Source organism: Rhinoderma darwinii, chromosome 3 (genome assembly GCF_050947455.1).
Source record: "Rhinoderma darwinii isolate aRhiDar2 chromosome 3, aRhiDar2.hap1, whole genome shotgun sequence".
Classification (NCBI taxonomy): Eukaryota; Metazoa; Chordata; class Amphibia; order Anura; family Rhinodermatidae; genus Rhinoderma; species Rhinoderma darwinii.
In genome coordinates, this window is record NC_134689.1 from 144,184,336 (window position 1) to 144,202,373 (window position 18,038).

Genomic DNA, 18,038 nt, shown 5'->3' on the forward strand with positions numbered 1-18,038 from the left:
CCTATATGGGTAATAAAAACATTGAGACGAGTCCTTGCTACATCCGGTAAATTCAATAATGTCTGTTGACGCGGCTTATGAGAATGATGGTACAGTTGCCAGTGACATTTTTCTACCCACGTACCTCGGGTCTGACTGGATCTTCAATCCCTACAACAGCAATACAGGTGAGTCCACTCAAAATATCATTTTCACTTTCCCAGTCAGGCTCAGGTTCTCCTGCAGGAAAATCTCTATAAGCCAAACATATGGTTCTCAGGCCCTCGGATGCCATTGGCTCAATCACTCTTTTAGCGATATCATCCCTATCCCTTGGTCTGAAGACTTTGGATTCACCATTCGTACTAAGAACTTTGCAGCACCTAAAAGGGGAGAATTAAAAGAAAGCCCAACGTCAGCTACAACATGCCTATTATATATGTGCAAGAACAGTTGAATATACCATATATTGAGCTAAGACTTTCTTGCATTATTTATGTTCAAGTGAAAACTTCTCTGCAATTAAAGGCAACGGGAACCTTTAAAATATATTTTTTATTATTGTTCAATTACTTCATAAACACAAAATCAAGCAACTTTCTAGAATAGCCTTTATTAAAATGTCATCATCTGCACTCCCCTTGCTCCTTTCAGTGCTGGAGATAGCAGCAAGGAGGAGGTTGTACACAGCAGAGTAAACCGTATTAGGGAGGGAGGAGAGCACCTAGAATATGTGAGAGAAGGTGACGAGATCACACAGGCAGCAACAATGTAGAAAACGCAGAGAGACCCCCATCCCCTGCAGATGTAGCCATGGGCTCTCTCCGCGTTTTCTACATTGTTGCTGCCTGTGTGTGTGTGGGGGGGGGGGAGGGGGAGATTTCACAGAGCCAGCAACATTGTTGGGGAGAGATCGCTCACACACACATGCAACATCAGTGTCTGTCAGCACAGGGGAGAAGAGATCCCTCATGGGCTGTAGAAAAAGAAAGCAGTACAGGAATGAAGCTGTGCGGATACATTTGAGTGAAGGCAGCAGCATCCTTGAGGCACAGAACTCACATCCAGGTATTACTGGGATGGACACACCTGCATAAGAAACATTTAAAACTAGGAGCAGGTTGCAAACTGCATATCAGGGGGTCTGAAAATGAATCAAGAAATAAAGATTGCTGCCTGAAACTTGGTGCAACTTTTTAAACTCAATGTAACCACTGACTTTTTTTTTTAAAGTCCATGTTTCATTGATTCCGCATTAATTGTAATGATATTTTGTGGACCTGTATGTCCAACTCTAATGCTTTAAAGTTTAATTGTTTGACACTGTAATATGCAGACTTTGGAACTAAAAAAGAAAAAACATTTGGGGGAAAAAAAAAAATCATCCATAGCCTTTGGAAATTGCTTTCTGATGGAGAAATGCAATATTGTCCCTCTAAATAAGTGATTTAATTTTTTACTGGCTATATACTCACATATTTATCAATATCAAATTCATTTTCACCTAGGTACATAATTAAGGGTTAGAGCGGACGGACGCTTTATGTAATTTATCCACTTCAAGTCTTTCAGTTTCCGCTGGCTATTTAAAATAAAAGGAGATTTATTTCCAAATTCCACAAGGAGTGCTGATCTTTTCCCCCTGAACATAATTAAGGGTTACTCAGCAATTCGGTGCTTTTACAGGTTTTTTTTTTTTTTTTTAAAATAAACTTTAAAACCGTTACACGTATGCAAATTCATAAGCTCTGTAGCAAATTTGACTTTTAGGCTTTATTCAGATGAATGTAAATATTGTCCGCATGACAGACTTTTTTTTTTTTTTTTTTAACGGCAGTCACACAGATGCATGTATTTCAATAGGGTTATTCACACGGCCATTGTTTTATACGACCGTGTGAAGGACCCGTGAAAAAATAGGACATGTCCCATTTTCGTCAGTTCTCACAGATCCCTCAATAGACTGAAGTCTATGAGGAATCTGTGAAACCGGGTCCCGCATGTAAGTGACTTGGACGTGAAAAATGACCGTTTCTCATGTCCGAGCTTACACTTCTTAGTCTGAATGAAACACAGGACACTGTTGAAGTATAGTCACCAACCACTATTATGCTCAGAGTCTCATTTCCATTGTCCGACTGATTACATCACAAATATAAAATTTGCCAAAAGAAAGGGAGGGAAAAAAAAACAAAAACCAGAACAAGAAAAAAACATGAAAATATTAATGGTGCATTTAGGCTCAAAAGGCGAATTTCGCTCTCCTTTTAAATTTTTGTCATACCAGCAGGCAAAAACAATTAGTTTTTCATTAGTGATCTTCATCTGTAAAGGAAGGAGAGGCAAGTGTGCAGGGCACCCCTTTACTGTGGCCTCTATACTAGCAGCATTCCATCAGTAAATGGCTTAATGGTTGGCAAATTACCACAGGACACGGAATTACATTTTTCCACAACCTTTAGGTCTCACAAGACTTCATTATATTCATACAAAAACATTTAGTAAACAAGGCTGGGTTCAACCATGTGCCTAGTTTTGACAGGCGTATGTACCAGCAGCCCCCACAACACACTGATGGGAAAGCTTTTTATTTTGCTTTATTAATCCGCCAGGATAAGCAATGAAAATGGACACCCAGTATTTGTAAATCATACAGCAAATTTCTGCCATGAGCTTTGACTGTAACGTCTGTCCTGAGCTATAAATCAATTCCTTTTGGTATTATGATGGAATTTTACATTAGAAAACATGCAACCCGAATTGTAACGCTGATTATAATTTACAAGTCCATTATAGAAATAACACGCATCAGTGGACTTTTACCATTAATATTAGAGTGGCATAATGTGCATATTCTGATGTCAGAACATGCGGATTACTAATAGGTGCCCATTGCTACATCTCTCTCTCTACAGGGGTGTGCTCTGTCACACATTGCTTCTGCTGAGAGTTCACCCTCCGGTGCCAACATAACAATTAGGGCATATTCACACGCTTCGCAAAATACGTCTGAAAATACGGAGCTGTTTTCAGGCGAACAGCTCCTGATTTTCAGACTTTTTTGTAGCAACTCGCGTTTTTTGCTGCGTATTTTACGGACGCTATTGGAGCGGTTTTTCAATGCAGTCAATGAAAAACGGCTCCGAAAACGTCCCAAGAAGTAACATGCACTTTTTTCACGGGCGTCTTTTTACGCGCCGTATTTTGACAGCGACACGTAAAACACCTCCTCGTGGGAACAGAACACATTAAAACCCATTGCAAGCAATGGGCAGACGTTTGAAGGCATAATGGAGCAGTTTTTTCAGGCGTAATTCGAGGCGTAAAACGCCCGAATTACGTCTGAAAACCGTGCGTGTGAACATACCCTTACACATGTGAGGCTGCTTAGAGGTCACTAACCAGTCAGAACATGGAGAAGAGTATACAGTGGCTATTGTATTTTGAGACCACATTGTGGTTGGCACTGTTCAAGGGGTATTGTGGCAGACACTGCATACCTCAGTTGCCGCAGAACCTCGTTTTTAAAGAGTAAGGCCTCATTCACACGACAGGGTCCGAGTGTCGGCCGGGAAAATCGTCCGTTTTTGGCCGATTTTCCCGGCCGGTTTGCATCCGTTCCAATTGCGCTCCGGGCCGTGTTGCCGTTTTTACCGGCCAATTTGGACCCGATTTGCATCCATTTTTTTCCCAGTCCGTTTTAAAATCGGATGAATTTAATTTCAATTTGTTGCCACACACAGCCCTTTGTAGATAATGCCACCCAGCCCCCCCTGTAGGCGATGCCACCCAGCCCCCCCTGTAGGCGATGCCACCCAGCCCCCCCTGTAGGCGATGCCACCCAGCCCCCCCTGTAGGCGATGCCACCCAGCCCCCCCCTGTAGGCGATGCCACCCAGCCCCCCCCTGTAGGCGATGCCACCCAGCCCCCCCTGTAGGTTGCACCCACCCCCCCCCCCTTCCAGGAGAAGTCACTGACTTCAATGTCCATATATGGACAGTGTAGTCACTGACTTCTCCTGGAGAGGAATTCCCTGCCACAGGTCGGGAATTCCGCTTCAGAAGTGAGTGACGTCACTGTGTCCATATATGGACAGTGTAGTCACTCACTTCTCCTGTAGCGGAATCCCCGGCCATAGAGTCAGGGATTCCGCTGCAGAAGTGAGTGACTTTGCTGTGTCCATATATGGACAGTGTAGTCACGCACTTCTCCTGTATCGGAATCCCCGGCCATAGAGTCGGGGATTCCGCTGCAGAAGTGAGTGACTTTGCTGTGTCCATATATGGACAGTGTAGTCACTCACTTCTCCTGTAGCGGAATCCCCGGCCATAGAGTCGGGGATTCCGCTGCAGAAGTGAGTGACTTCGCTGTGTCCATATATGGACAGTGTAGTCACGCACTTCTCCTGTAGCGGAATTCCTACAGGGAGCAAAAAAAGACCCTCCTCCTCCTCACATGCACTCTGCACTGTGAGGAGGAGGAGGAGAGAGATGGCCGGGTCTACCGTCGCTCGCGCAATCACTCGGGACACATTCCGGTGATGGCCGTGTATTAGCCGGCCCCATAGACTTCTATGGGAGCCGGGCGGCCGGGTACCCGGCCGAAAATAGGGCATGTCCCATTTTTTGACAGCCGGTTTTCCCGGCCGTCAAAAAAATCGGTCGTGTGAATAGCCCCATAGGGGTCTATTGTTCCTAATGCAGCCGGGTGCCGGCTGATATATGAACGGCCGGCATCCGGCCGGGAAACCCTGTCGTGTGAATTCCGCCTAAGGACAATACGGTTACTCAGCTACTGACAAGAAGCTAGCTTTTAACGGTAGAAAAATAGGTGTTTCAACATCTTCAGATGCTTTTGCAACTTTGTGTAAGGAAAGGCAAGAGTTTCCTAAATGCATAAAATATTAAAATTTCTATGAAAAAAAAATTAGTGGTCCAGCACACGATATGATGTGAAAAAATACAAAAAACTGTTTAAGTCCAAATTAAAACTAGAAATTAAAAAATCTTGACCTAAATAAATGGTTTTGTATTTTTTCCCATCTTATTGTGTGCTGGACCTCTACATTTTTTTTTTCCTTGGATTTCTACCTACTCCTGAAGTAGCTCTCTTGCCCGTGCACCCAATAATCATGGAATGTGGCATCTTTACTTTGAATGAGTGGTGAGCGGACCAATTTTTCTTGTATATTTTTGTAATTTACATCTCTACACCTCAGTGACTACTATAAACTTAAAGAGAACCTTTCACCATACATGTGCAGCATGTAATGGGGAGGGCTGCACAAACTCTGGGGTACTTTACATTTTTTTTCTACCTCCCTCCGTTATTTAGATATCGGTGCCGTTATATTTGGCGCCCGATATTTAAATAACCCCCTGAACAGTCAACGGGGCGTGTACTGGCAAGGGGGCGTGTTACTATGGCTGTGACACTGTCCAATCAGATATGGACAGTGCCACAGCAAGAGCGAGGAGTGTGTGCATGCACGCACGCTCTCACTCTTCAGCTTTGAAGATCAGTTTTCTGCCGAACTGGCAAGGGGGCGTGTCACTGATACGGACAGTGTTAAAAGAGCTGGGGAGCGCTTACACTGTCCGTAGCGGAGACACGGCACCGATATCTAAATAACAGAGGGAGGTCGAAAAAAAATTAAAGTGCCCCAGAGTTTGTGCAGCCCTCCCCATTACATGCTGCACATGTATGGGGAGGTGAAAGGTTCTCTTTAATGCTTTACTAGAAGATATAAATTCCATATTAAAAACGCAATCTTACATAGAGCAGAGTTACAAAACCAAAAAGCCGCTTACTTTTTGAGGACTATCTCAGAGGCACCCTTACTGAACATTCGGTAACCGCCATCATTGTTTTTTAACACCGTGCTCATAGATTTTCTCACAGAATTAAAAGTGTACACTTTAAATAAGGTTTCCTCAGGGATCTCATTTCTGACATCTTGATAATCCCGTTTTAGATCCAAAAGAAATCCCAGCAAGGCACATTCAGTTTTGTTCCCGACATGGCGTGGCAGGCCACCTTCTTTTTCAGGAGGCTAGCAAAAGGAAATTAGAATCATACATTACACAATGCACATTTACCACAACTTCAACAATGGATTATCGCTCTCCCATTTTTAGAACAGAAGTGAAGATAAAAAGGAATACAAATAAATAAATACCAATTGCAATTTTGTTGGAATGTATTACGAAAAAACAAAGCATTAAGATCATGTTCACATGGGTCCATTTGCAGAAGATTTTCTACTGAAGCTCCAAGACGTGTAATGGTACAGATTATAACTTAAAGGAACAGTGTCACCACAATTTTTTTTTAATATGTTAAAGATGTTAGTGCTTTATTAAAAACGTTTGGATTAATTTGTGTGTTTGTGTGTTACTTTTTCTTATTTTTACACTTTTTCTTCCCTATGGGGGCTGCCATTTTTTTTTTCCATTTCTGTATGTGTCGATTAACGACACATACAGACATGGAATACGGCAGCTCCAGTCCCATAGGGACTGCGAACGGGGCCCGTTCCATCCACTAACATGTACGCCGCTGTGTGGGAACGGCGCATGCGCCGCTCCCACATAGTTCAATTTGAAATGCGCGCCGTCTGGCGCCATTTTCCTGTGGACCGAAGTCGCGGCCGGACAGTAAGATTACTACTTCCGGTCGCGGCTTCCGGACTTGTGCACATGGAGCAGCGGCAGCAGACGGAGCGGATGGATCGGAGGGAGCGGCGGCGACTGGAGCAGGTAAGGGATTTCTATGTATGTTCGTGTTTCAGTGTGTTTACTACTGTATGTAAACATTCTACACTGTGTGTTAGCTCAAAAAATGGCGACACACAGTGTAGGAGGTTAGACCGTTCAAACCCCTCGTTTCTCCCGGCACTAGCCAGGATAAAGGAGGGGGGGATGCTGAGAGCTCACTAGAGCGAGGGCTTTTTACCCAATTTTGCAGCATAAAGCAATGTGGTTGCTTTACCACATGCAATGCTGCAATTTTGGGAATGGCTCCATCTAGTGACCAGCAATGGGAAATATTATAAATTAGAATCTAATTTATAATATTTCCTGACTCGTGGAAAAAAAATAAATAATTAGAACAATGTTTAATCACCTACACACTAAATGTTTAATTTAAAAAAAACAAAACATGTTTTGCTGGCAACACATTCCCTTTAATAAATACCCGGTCACACATTGCTGCTACAATGGTCGCAAACTATTGTCTTTACAAAGGAACCCACAGCATCCCCCACAGTCAGGGCATTTACTGTGGAGATAAAACGGAAATGCGGTTTCTTAGAGGACATTATTGTAGGCAGATATATGTTCCGTGCGATGAAACAATTTATTTTTTTTTGCATATTTGTCACACTTTAATGATTCAGATCAAACTATTTTTAATATTGGACAAAGATAACAAGTAATCACAATATTCTGTTTTTAATTGAGGTTTCCATTTATTGCAGGAAAATGCTGTTCGGTCCTACCTGGCCCTATGTGAAAAGTAATTGCTACTAAATCAACCAGTTAACCAAATTCAATGGAGAAGTGGGTTTCATTTCACTAGGCACACCCAGGCATGATTACTGCCAGACCTGTCGAATCTATACACTTGAGGCTACATTCAGACGAGCGTGTCCGATTTACGCGCATACAAAATGCAGCGTTTTCCTTACATTTCTTGTCGGTGTGCGTTGCGTATTGGCATCAGCGTGCTTTGTGTGTGTCATGCATTTATTACGTCCGTGCAAGCACTTCATAATTTTTACATTTATTTCTCCGCTATTTCTATGTATTTGATGCATGAAACACGGGCATGCTGGCCGTGGTTTTCACACATCCATAGACTTCAATGGGCGACTAGGTGCGTGAAAAACAACGCATGTGTGAATGGCCCCATTGAATTGCATAGGTCCGTGTGCGGAGAGTAATTTCTACGCACAGCACACGGGCGAGTATTACACTAGTCTGAATAAGCCCTAAGGAGAACCTTTCTGCCAATGTGAAGCAGGCGAGAAAGTCTAAAAAAGCAGCACGATGCCACTTTCTAAAGAGATTCAAATACAGTCAATGAAATCTACCAGTCTGGAAAGGCTTACAAAGCCATTACGAAGGCTCTGGGACTCCAGTGAACCACAGCGAGACCCATAATCCAGAAATGAAGAAAACCTGGAACAGTGGTGACACTTCTCTAGTGGCGCATCGTCCACTAATCCAGGTGGTCACAAAAGAACCCAGACAAACATCTAAAGAACTGCAGGCCCCACTTGCCTTAAACAGGTTTTTTGGTCATGGGGCAGTTTTTTTATACTTCTGACCTATCCACAGAATAGGTAATCAGTATGAGTTTGTTGGGGGTCCGACACCCAGACCCCGCACTGATCAGCTGTTTCGGCATCGGGCGTTATACAATGTTCAGAGCCAGAAGCAAAGGACTCTACACTGTATAGTGGCCGTGCTGGGTCACTGCAGTTCTGATCCTATTCACTTGAATAGTAGCAGAGCTGCAGTAAGCCAGAACGGTTGCTATATGGTGGTCGAAGCCTTCTGCTTCTGGCTCTGAACATTCTATAATTCCCAGTGCCGGAAACAGCCGATCAGTGCGGGGTCTGGGTGTCGGACCCCCACCGATTATATACTGATGACCCATCCTGTGGATAGGTTAGAAGTATGAAAAACCACCCTATAACCAGAAAAAAAACTCTAAGGTCAATGTACATGATTCCACAATATGAAAGACACTGGGCAAAAATGGCATCCATGGGAGAGAGTTGAAAGACACAAACCGCTGCCGACCAAAAAGAACACAACGGCTCGTCTCGCATTTGTCAAAAAACATCCAGATGACCCAAGACTTTTGGGATAGTACGCTGTGGACTGAGAAGTCAATGGTGGAACTTTCGGAAGACATGGGTTTCATTACATCTGTCGTAAAGCAAACACTGCATACCAGAAGATCCTCATACCAACAGTCAAACATGCTGGTGGTAGTGGGATGGTCTGGGGCTGATTTGTTTCTGCAGTACCTGGACAACTTGTCATAATTGATGGAGCCATGAATTCTGCTCTATCAGAAAATCCTGAAGGACAATGTCCGCCCTTTGGTTTGTCCCCTAAAGCTCAAGCGCAGTTCGGGTATGCTGAAGGACAATGATTCGAAGCACACAAGCCAGTCCACCTCTTAATGGCTCAAAAGAAACAAAATTAAGGTTTTGGGAGTGGCCGAGACATGTTGTTGCAAGACCTTAAAGGGTAACTAAACGTTCAAGCTTCTGACCTCTCATAGTGACATGTCAGAAGTTTTGATTGGTGATGGTCCAAGGATTGAGACCCCCACCATTCGCTAAAATGAAGCAGCAGAAACGCTCATGTGAGCGCTGAGCCACTTAGTTTCTGTTTGGCTTATTCCGGAAAGCCAATGTAGCGGTGTACGGGCTCATAGACTCGCAAGTTATTGCAAATATTTAACTGCCGTTGTTACCGCCAAGTTTGGCACAATCCGTAATTAGGTTTAGTGGGGCAATTACTTTTTCACATGGATGATTATGGGTTTTCAATCAATCTTTATCCTCAATAAACGGAATGATTAAAAAGCTGTATTTTGTGTTTACTCGTGTTGTCTTTATCGTACAATAAAATTAGTTGGATGATCTAAAAGATTTAAATGTGACAAAGTAGCAAAAACAGAAGAAATCGGGTGAGGGACAAATGCATTTTAACAGCACTGTATATAGTGTAATAATGCGGAGGTAAAGAACAGTAACACTATTGCCCCCACGTGAACAAAACATTAAAGTACAACCCCCTACCAGCACTATGTAAGCTAGCATTAAAAGTGTGAAGCGGAGAAAGACGCAGTACTGTAGTAGTTACCAGGATTTTTGACGTGTAAGCACAGTTGACAGAAATCCCTGTTACGAGGAGGTGCAGCACATTCTCAGGGATGGACTCTGCATCAGGAATCTTTCTGTGATGTTTTTCATCCATGAAAGCCTGGACAACAGTCATTCTATTCATGGTTAACGTTCCAGTTTTATCTGAACAGATGGCAGTAGCGTTTCCCATCGTTTCACAAGCATCCAGATGCCTAACCAAGTTGTTATCTTTCATCATTTTCTATAAAAGAATTTAAAAAAAACTTAAACGTTTCCACCTCATTGGAGCACAATGACATTCATTCGTGATCACATCAGCAGCTTGTCACTAAGCTTCCTAAACAGCGGAGACCTGAAGACTAGCTAAGAGCAGATTACATTGATTGTCTTCTAAAAGGGAAACACCATAGATCTGAACACAAAACCTATCCAACTAGAACGGGAGCCATCACTGCTAACTAAAAGACCAAAGTAAATATTAATCCCATCTATTCCCTTATCAATTTATTATTTTTGTATCTTTGTTTAACTCCCTGTTCAAACGATCACTACATGGAGAAGGGATAACTGATGCGCTACTGCAAATGCTTCTGTTATTCCATTCCTCCTCCATAAAGAACAATGGCAAAAATTGGAGAACCACTAGCTTCCAGAAGTTTTATGATTGTCAATTATGAAGGACAAACGGATGTAACCAATGCAAATAATGCAGTATTTAATTTGTTATTGTGACATTTGTAGTTTGGCAAGATGAAGAAGACACTCACCTTAACAGAGTAAGCCAGTGAAATGGTTACTGCAAGTGGAAGACCTTCTGGTACCGCTACAACCAAAACTGTGACTCCAATGATGAAAAACTTTACAAAATACTGGACATAAATTGGTGTACACTCAGCCAACCAGGGGCGGTTTTGTACCCAGAAATTGTCGATCACAAAGAACAGAACCAGGATTATGACTGTAATTGCAGACATCACCAAGCCTTTAAAGAGGAAACAACACAGTTAAGTTTGCAGCAATATACTTAAAAGATAACACCTTGAGACAGAAGAACCATATGGAGTTTTATATTTGTTATTTTCTGCTATAAAAATGCTCTATATGAGCAAGGCCTTTGTCGCGTTAGCGGACTGGGGGTCGAAAGATGAAATGTGGTTACTTTTGGAGTAGTTCTATATTTTCGGTCTTGCTTTTTAGTGTACATGTCATTGGAGACCGTGAAATTCAAAGTCAAAATTTACATTTATTTATGTGCATTTAAAGAGAATCTGTCCCCACAGAAATAACCCCCCCCCCCCAAAAAAAAAAAAAAAAATACTGTAATAGGTGGAAAGATGCTAATTCTGCACCTGTAAGTTTTGCCTTTGTACTCATTTGCATTCCGCCACAGTAAGCCTGCAGACAGTCCGCGCCCTGCATGCCAATGAATACCCTGGACTCTGCAAAATATCACATCAGGACTGTTTGTAAACTTAGTGCAGGGGAATGCAAACTAGCACAAAAATATTAAAGCTTCACAATCCGCTTCTTTTCAACTATCCGGCCATTAAAGTAGGGTGGGTTTTCCATGGTGAAAGATGCCCTTTAAAAGGCTATGGAAACCGTTGCCACGGAGAAAATTATTTTTTACATATAGGTTAGTAGTTACGTTTCAGGTAGCAATATTTATTCCCTCATTCATTTTCAGTGTGTAACCTGCTCCTAGTTTCAGACTTTCTAGAGACACTTACGCACGCAAAGCGGACTTATTACCTATTTTCCATCCAGGTTTGCGGGAGGAAAATCCGCATCGGAAGGCTGTTGCAGACAAGTGGATGAGATTTAAAAAATCTCATCCACATAATGCTGAGCATGGAATTTACTGCATGGAAATCAGAACATTCTGCATATTTTTAAATCATGCGCATTCAGTTCTGCTTGTGAACAGACGATCACAGGATACGAACCCTTGAAGTTATTGTGCCATCTCCGATCTATATATTCAGCATGTACTTCATACAACTACATGTTTTATTAAGCTCTGCGGTGTACAAATGACATTTATATTATATACACATACATATACACACACACACTTGTAAGCCTTCTCCACTGTATGTACTTTAAAGCCATTGCCTATATATGACATTTGTTGACAGCCAGTAACTGCATCAGAAAAACAAGGTATAGACGGCAGGGAAAGCCATGTCAGTTTGTAAAATAAACCGTTAGAAACAATTAGCTTTTAATTGGAAAAAAGGACTGTCTGAAATACCTGCTTTGCCAATCTGAACAGCCAATTTAGTAAGTTTTCCTTGCAGAACAGATTTTTCTTTCTTTGGCAAATTTGATTTCTTTTTGTCTTCTCCATCGCCACCATCTTCACTCTTAAGGGGCTGCATTTCCATAGCTGCACCATCTTGAGCTTTTGCTAGATAAATACAAATTCCATCATTAAAATAAGAGAACGGCACAAAAATAATATGCATTCAATAGTCTAGGAAAAATAAAAAAACAAAGCTCACGTAGCAGCTTTCTAAAGTATAGTAGCTTATTAAAATATATGTAATGACTGGAAAAAAAAAAGAACTACCTTTATTACGATTTTCAATAGTGCCATCTTGTTTTTTGCCTGGAAGATAAATACATGATCATATTAAAAACTATTTGGTGAAACAAATACTTTGTTTACAAAAAATTATTACAAATTGTACAGTGTTGCAAGTATACACCTGTATCCAGCCGGAAAATATAGAAAGTTATTTTTTATAATGGTAGTGCAAAATTAAAAACCGCGACTAGTTAGCTTAGTTTCTGATAGACTTTTCTCGGAGCGATGCACGGCCTCAATGGTAGGTTTGTGTCCAGTACACCGCTCGTTTGGCTTTGAGCACTTCTGACCCTTTGCTTTAGCGATCGGCGGGGGTCTGAGTGCACGGATCCACACCAATCAAAACTTCTTTTGCAGCCGCAATTCCCGCGATAATCCACGGGAGAATTGCGGCCCCATTCATTTCTATGGGGCCATGCACACGACCGTAGTTTTTACGGTCCGTGCATGGCCCAGGAGCCCGCACCGCAGAAAGAACGGACCAGTCTTATTACGGCCGTCTTCTGCGGTCCCGGATCATTGAAAATAATGGCCGCGGCCATGTGCATGTCCCACGATTTGCGGGCGGCTCGCGGCTGACAGTCCGCCGACCCGGAAATCACGGACGTGCACATGGCTACGGTCGTGTGCATGAGGCCTAAGGGGCAGGAGTTGGCGCTGCATGTGCCAATGTTGCTGGGTGCCAGGGAGGCACCAACAAGCCACTCTGTTACCCTACAGCCCTTTATCTAAATACCCTGACCAAGGTAAATAGAAACCTGCCCCAGGTCAAGGAAACAACTATGTAGATATAATAATGGAATAACCCTCGTTCTGAGTAAGATTTGCCCCTTTCATATGTTTGTTAACCCTCTTTATTCTACAATTTTCTGCAGGTTTAACAAGGTCCATCGTATTTAGGCTCTGATCCCACTGGCATTAGTGTTTCCATTTTTTCATGATCCATTACAGATTAGAGATCCACGAGATTTTTCCTTTTTAACTAAGTGAAATAGTGTAACAGACTACGCTATTTTACCAGTCGAGAAGCAGCAGAGCCTTAGGCTCTGTTAACGCCCCGTTTTCCCTTTGTGTTCGGTGTATACGCCTGGAAAATCTGACGCCTGCGCCTCCTGACGCCTGTTTCCATCTTTGGAATTCTAAAGAGTCTCAGGTGAGACACACTAAATGTAGATGTAACAGCATCTGACTTACCAGCCATTATTAGATGCAGCCTACCAGGCCTATTTTAACTGAGATGTGTATTCCTTGGAGCAGTAAGATTAGAATCTACTATGAGCCGGTTTTTTTTAGCAGAAAGTCCTCGAAACGGCCAGAGGATTCCAACATGGTCAATCCCTCGGCTGCACTCCCGCCAAGTGCCCTTGCAGTATCGCTGCCATGCTCACCGATGGCAACTGGTTCCTGCTCCCCACCTGCTGGCCTTGCCAGGCTCGAGTCCAGCTAAAGTCCAACTTAACGGGTGGCCCCCACTTCTGATGAGATCAAAAGGCTAATAAAACACTTCTAACCAAAGCCGACCTTGCTGAGGCCATGAAAGGCCTATTATCGCAGGTCTTCTGTAGACCCATCTAGGCCACAGGGCATTGTCTGAAGAATTCACTATTAAAAATAAATACAGAAAATGGAAACACTCGGATTGACTATGAAGGTATACCCTTAAAGATTCTCGCAGAGCTTTTATCTCACACTTTGGACATGAGGAAAGCTCTACGTCCCCTGGAGAAGATCAGAATAAATTATCACCTAATGTGGCAGTCTCCAATTTCACAAACCAGGCTAATTTACCCAGGGAGACTAAATCTAATCGTCTCTGGAGGTAAATGGTCCTGTAGTAGAGCTCCACATCTGTCAAGGCACAACTTCTCCCACCATTTTTTTTGCAACAACTTTTATATGAAAAACAAGGTCTCCCTTGCTTCCATAAGAAGCAGGAAAAGAGGCGGTTCATCTCAACAAAAAAAGCTTTTTGGCAAGTGAATTGGGAACATTAACATGACATATATTTGTACTAGAATGGTGTACATCTGTAGCACATTTTTCTGCCCATCCAAGAAAGGAAAATAGTAGCCTGCAATTTGGACAACCAGGTTCTGTAGTAGTAAAAATTAAGTTTATAAAGATCTACTTGCTTAGGAAGCTGTATACCCAATTAGCAAATAAAGTTTTGTGCCCAGGGAAAAGGAGTCTTCTTAGAGGTCTCTAGCTATACAGGGGGGTAAAGATATATTTAATATATTAAATTTGTTGTAATTTTTCTTCAGCTGGTAAACTTCCCAAATTCTGAAAAAGGTCTAAGGCTCGCAGGAGGGCTTGCAATAATTAAAATCAGCAAATCTACAGACGCAAGGTGAGTACAAGTCCTGATCTGGAGGCCCTTGATGACATTATCACTCCTTAGCTTCTGTAGACATGACTCCAAAGTCAAGATAAAGAGGGTTGGTGAAATGGGGGATCCCTGTCTGGTTCCATTGGTGATGGAGAAGGAGGGGGACAAAATGCCAATGAATTTAATCAGAGCATAGAGAGCACTATAAGGAAAAAAAAAAAACTGCCGTAATAAAACTGCTGCAGAAAATTAAACTTCGAAAGCAACCGTCACATAAAATCCAATGCTACTCTGTCAAAAGCCTTCTCGGGATCTGTGCCTAGAAGGATCAAAGTAGTCCTGTAGCTATGAGCAAAATTCCACAAGAGGATTCGATGTGACATTGAAGTCCTCCTAATATGAGTGGTCCTTCAGGAAAAGCTTGCAGACTATCTTAAAAGACAATTGGTTTGGGAGCAGTTAGGGGCATAAATGTTGGCAAGCATATACATCATATTACCCTTTAAGAATAGCCTTATGCACATAATAGCTGCATTAAGTGTCAATGAACTCCAGCTTGTTCGCAATTGAAAAAAATCTTCAAGAAATTATGCTGAGAAGAACTTCCTCCGCCAGAGAACAATTGCCCAAAGGATGAAAAAAAAAGCAAAAAAAAAAAAAGCTGTGGATTTCCATGAGCAGATACAAGGCGGAGCTGCACTCTAATGAAAGGGACTTTAACAATCGCATGTTGCAAAAAAAGCCCATGCAAATGAAAGGTGATGAGATAGCTAACCTCCAATGGACACCATTTCTGGGTTCCAGATAAATAGCTATGGTGAATTGGAAAAGTCAGACGCAAACACTCATAGTAAGCCTTAGGGAAGTCACAATTATGGTTCATTAAAGGTAAAGACAGAAGTTGTTCTACAGCAGGGTACTTGGGAGATTCTGAACATACCAGACTGTGAACAAAACATAAGACAATGTGATCTATACCAATAGGTTTAAGCTAGAAAAGAGGAGAATGCTAACCACTAGATGAAACCAGTAAAGAGTAATAGGCAAATATGAAATGGGTACTGATCTCGGCCAATGCCAAGTTTAAATCAAAACCAGAGATAGTAAATTAATACTCAAGTATGGTCAGTGTTTGCATCTCTCGCCATCACCTTCCTTGATCATTGAGATCGCACTTTAACAACGGCTGACCACTTTGTCTTCGACAAGTCTGGTACTTGGAGGTCAGTATGATCCGGAATCCATGATGGTATCTCAACTGGCACAATGTCAAGCTTTTCCCAGGCTTCCCTGAGGTCTTCTGGTGTATGGATGCAAACCTTTTTCTATCTTTGTGTATGGCTAGGCGAAAGGAATGCAATTGTACAGAATCATAATTTCCATGAGTTTCAGTAGCAAAAGTCACAAGATGCACTATTTAGTCAGGGGAGACCCTGCAATTTCCTGAAAAATATGTATTTGAGAGCCTATAAAGGATATTGAAGGCTGTTCTCTACTTGCTTGCAAAGTTATCACTGTATCCGCAAAACTCAGCAGTCCACAGACAACTCTCGGCAGATCATTAGCTCTCGTCTTGGATCTTAACTCCCTGTGGATCCTCAATAGTAATAGTAGATTCCCTGTGCTTCAAAGGCCTACTGGGATCGATCTGTATCGACATTCCACAGCATACAATTCGGATATGGCTTTATCTCTGGCTTCTGTTCTACTGATTATCCAGGAGGATAAAACCTCTATTCAATTGGTTTTGCGGATGGTAGAATTTATGGCTGAGAGACTCACAGAAGCTAATGGAGACGATGGCCACGTCTCCAGGTGTTCCATTCGGTGACCGATATGCCGGATGTTTGCTTTAATGTTCAACATGTCTCTAGGGACAGGATTTAATGCCTGAATGATTATTTTCTTGAAAGGAGCGTGAATTGGTGCATGCTCTGTGCACAAAGTTGCAGACATTGCTCCAGTCTCGCTCTTTGCCTCAGAGTCACCTTCCTGTCTGAGCTACAGAGCGTGGTGTGGCGCAATATTAGGAGGCCGCCCTAGGCCATTTGCCGCCTTCTTTCTTAGTAATTTATCCTGATCCGCCGACCCTATATGGGTCCCCGATGTGCCCAGAGGATCCTTGGGTCTGTTATTGACTGTTTTCACCATCTGGTTGCTCCGCTAGATAGCAGTGGAATAGTGTATGAGGAGCTGTAGTGCTAAGCATTCATCTTGTATGCTTGAAAAAAGGCTTAAATGGGTTGTCCAGGACCAGAAAAACAGGACAGCACCACACCTGTCCATGGGTTGTACCTGGTATTGCAGCTAAGCTCCATTGAAGCGAATGGTACTGAGCTGCTGTACCACACACACAACCGATGGACAGAAGTGGTGCTGTTTTTGAAAGAAAGCAGCCATGTTTCTAGGATCCTAGATGACCCCTTTAATGATAGCCGGAACGTCACATGTTGGAATAAAGACTACTTTTTTTTCTCTCTCATCTGATCAGGATATTAAGTGCTTTCACCAAAGACAATTTCTGAGAAACACTCCCAGCAATCAGGCCTGTTTTTCCAAGTTACCCAGATAGAAGTCTTTAGCAAGAGATATAGACAAAGTCGCATATTAGTGGTTATTTGCAACATTTAATGCACCCACACACACTGGTACTTTGGATTTATAATTAAGCTTAATGATATAGTATTTTACTGCAGAATGACTTGTCAGACAACACAACTTACAGTAAATCTTATGGACTAGATTCAAGAATCTATTGCCATGCAAGCATGTCACCCAAGGCTGTCAACTTTAAAGTCACTTGTCACCATGGCAAAGTTGCACTGCCAAAAGGACACACTGCATGCCTTACAATTGAATGTCAATGCTGTTGACATAAGCCTTTCATGGGAAATTGCTCCCAATTCAGGAAATCCTTGCAGGTGAGACTAGCTCTACAACACTGCTGATAAATAAGCATTTGCCAATATCTACAGTACTTGCAGGTAAAATAGTGCATATATTATGAATAGATGCCTAATAATAATCTACTTCATAAACGCTGCCAGAATGTGGTATTTGTACTGTGCAAAATTCCCCCTCCTCTCCCACATTTCATCCCGAGAATCCCAGCAAGAGTTGAAATTCAATAAAACAAAACTCAGCCATGAGTAGGTTCACACTGAAGTACTACAGGAACCTGCACTGTAACTATGGAACTACTGAAAACTACAACCTGACTCCAGGACGCCATAAGCAAATGTAAGGGGAAG

At 42.4% G+C, this 18,038-nt stretch overlaps 1 protein-coding gene across 7 annotated transcripts in view; it reads right to left on the reverse strand.

Annotated features, from left to right (window-relative positions):
* The window catches only part of ATP2B1 (ATPase plasma membrane Ca2+ transporting 1), a 151,390-nt gene that overhangs the window by 21,578 nt on the left and 111,774 nt on the right, over window positions 1-18,038 (reverse strand). For all 7 annotated transcript variants that reach the window (XM_075856814.1, XM_075856817.1, XM_075856813.1 and 4 more), the window contains 6 exons: window positions 12,441-12,479; window positions 12,123-12,278; window positions 10,636-10,850; window positions 9,867-10,109; window positions 5,790-6,031; window positions 125-362 (listed from right to left, as the gene is read on the reverse strand). In XM_075856814.1, the coding sequence (XP_075712929.1) occupies window positions 125-362; window positions 5,790-6,031; window positions 9,867-10,109; window positions 10,636-10,850; window positions 12,123-12,278; window positions 12,441-12,479 (1,133 nt within the window). The remainder of the gene's footprint in view (window positions 1-124; window positions 363-5,789; window positions 6,032-9,866; window positions 10,110-10,635; window positions 10,851-12,122; window positions 12,279-12,440; window positions 12,480-18,038) is intronic.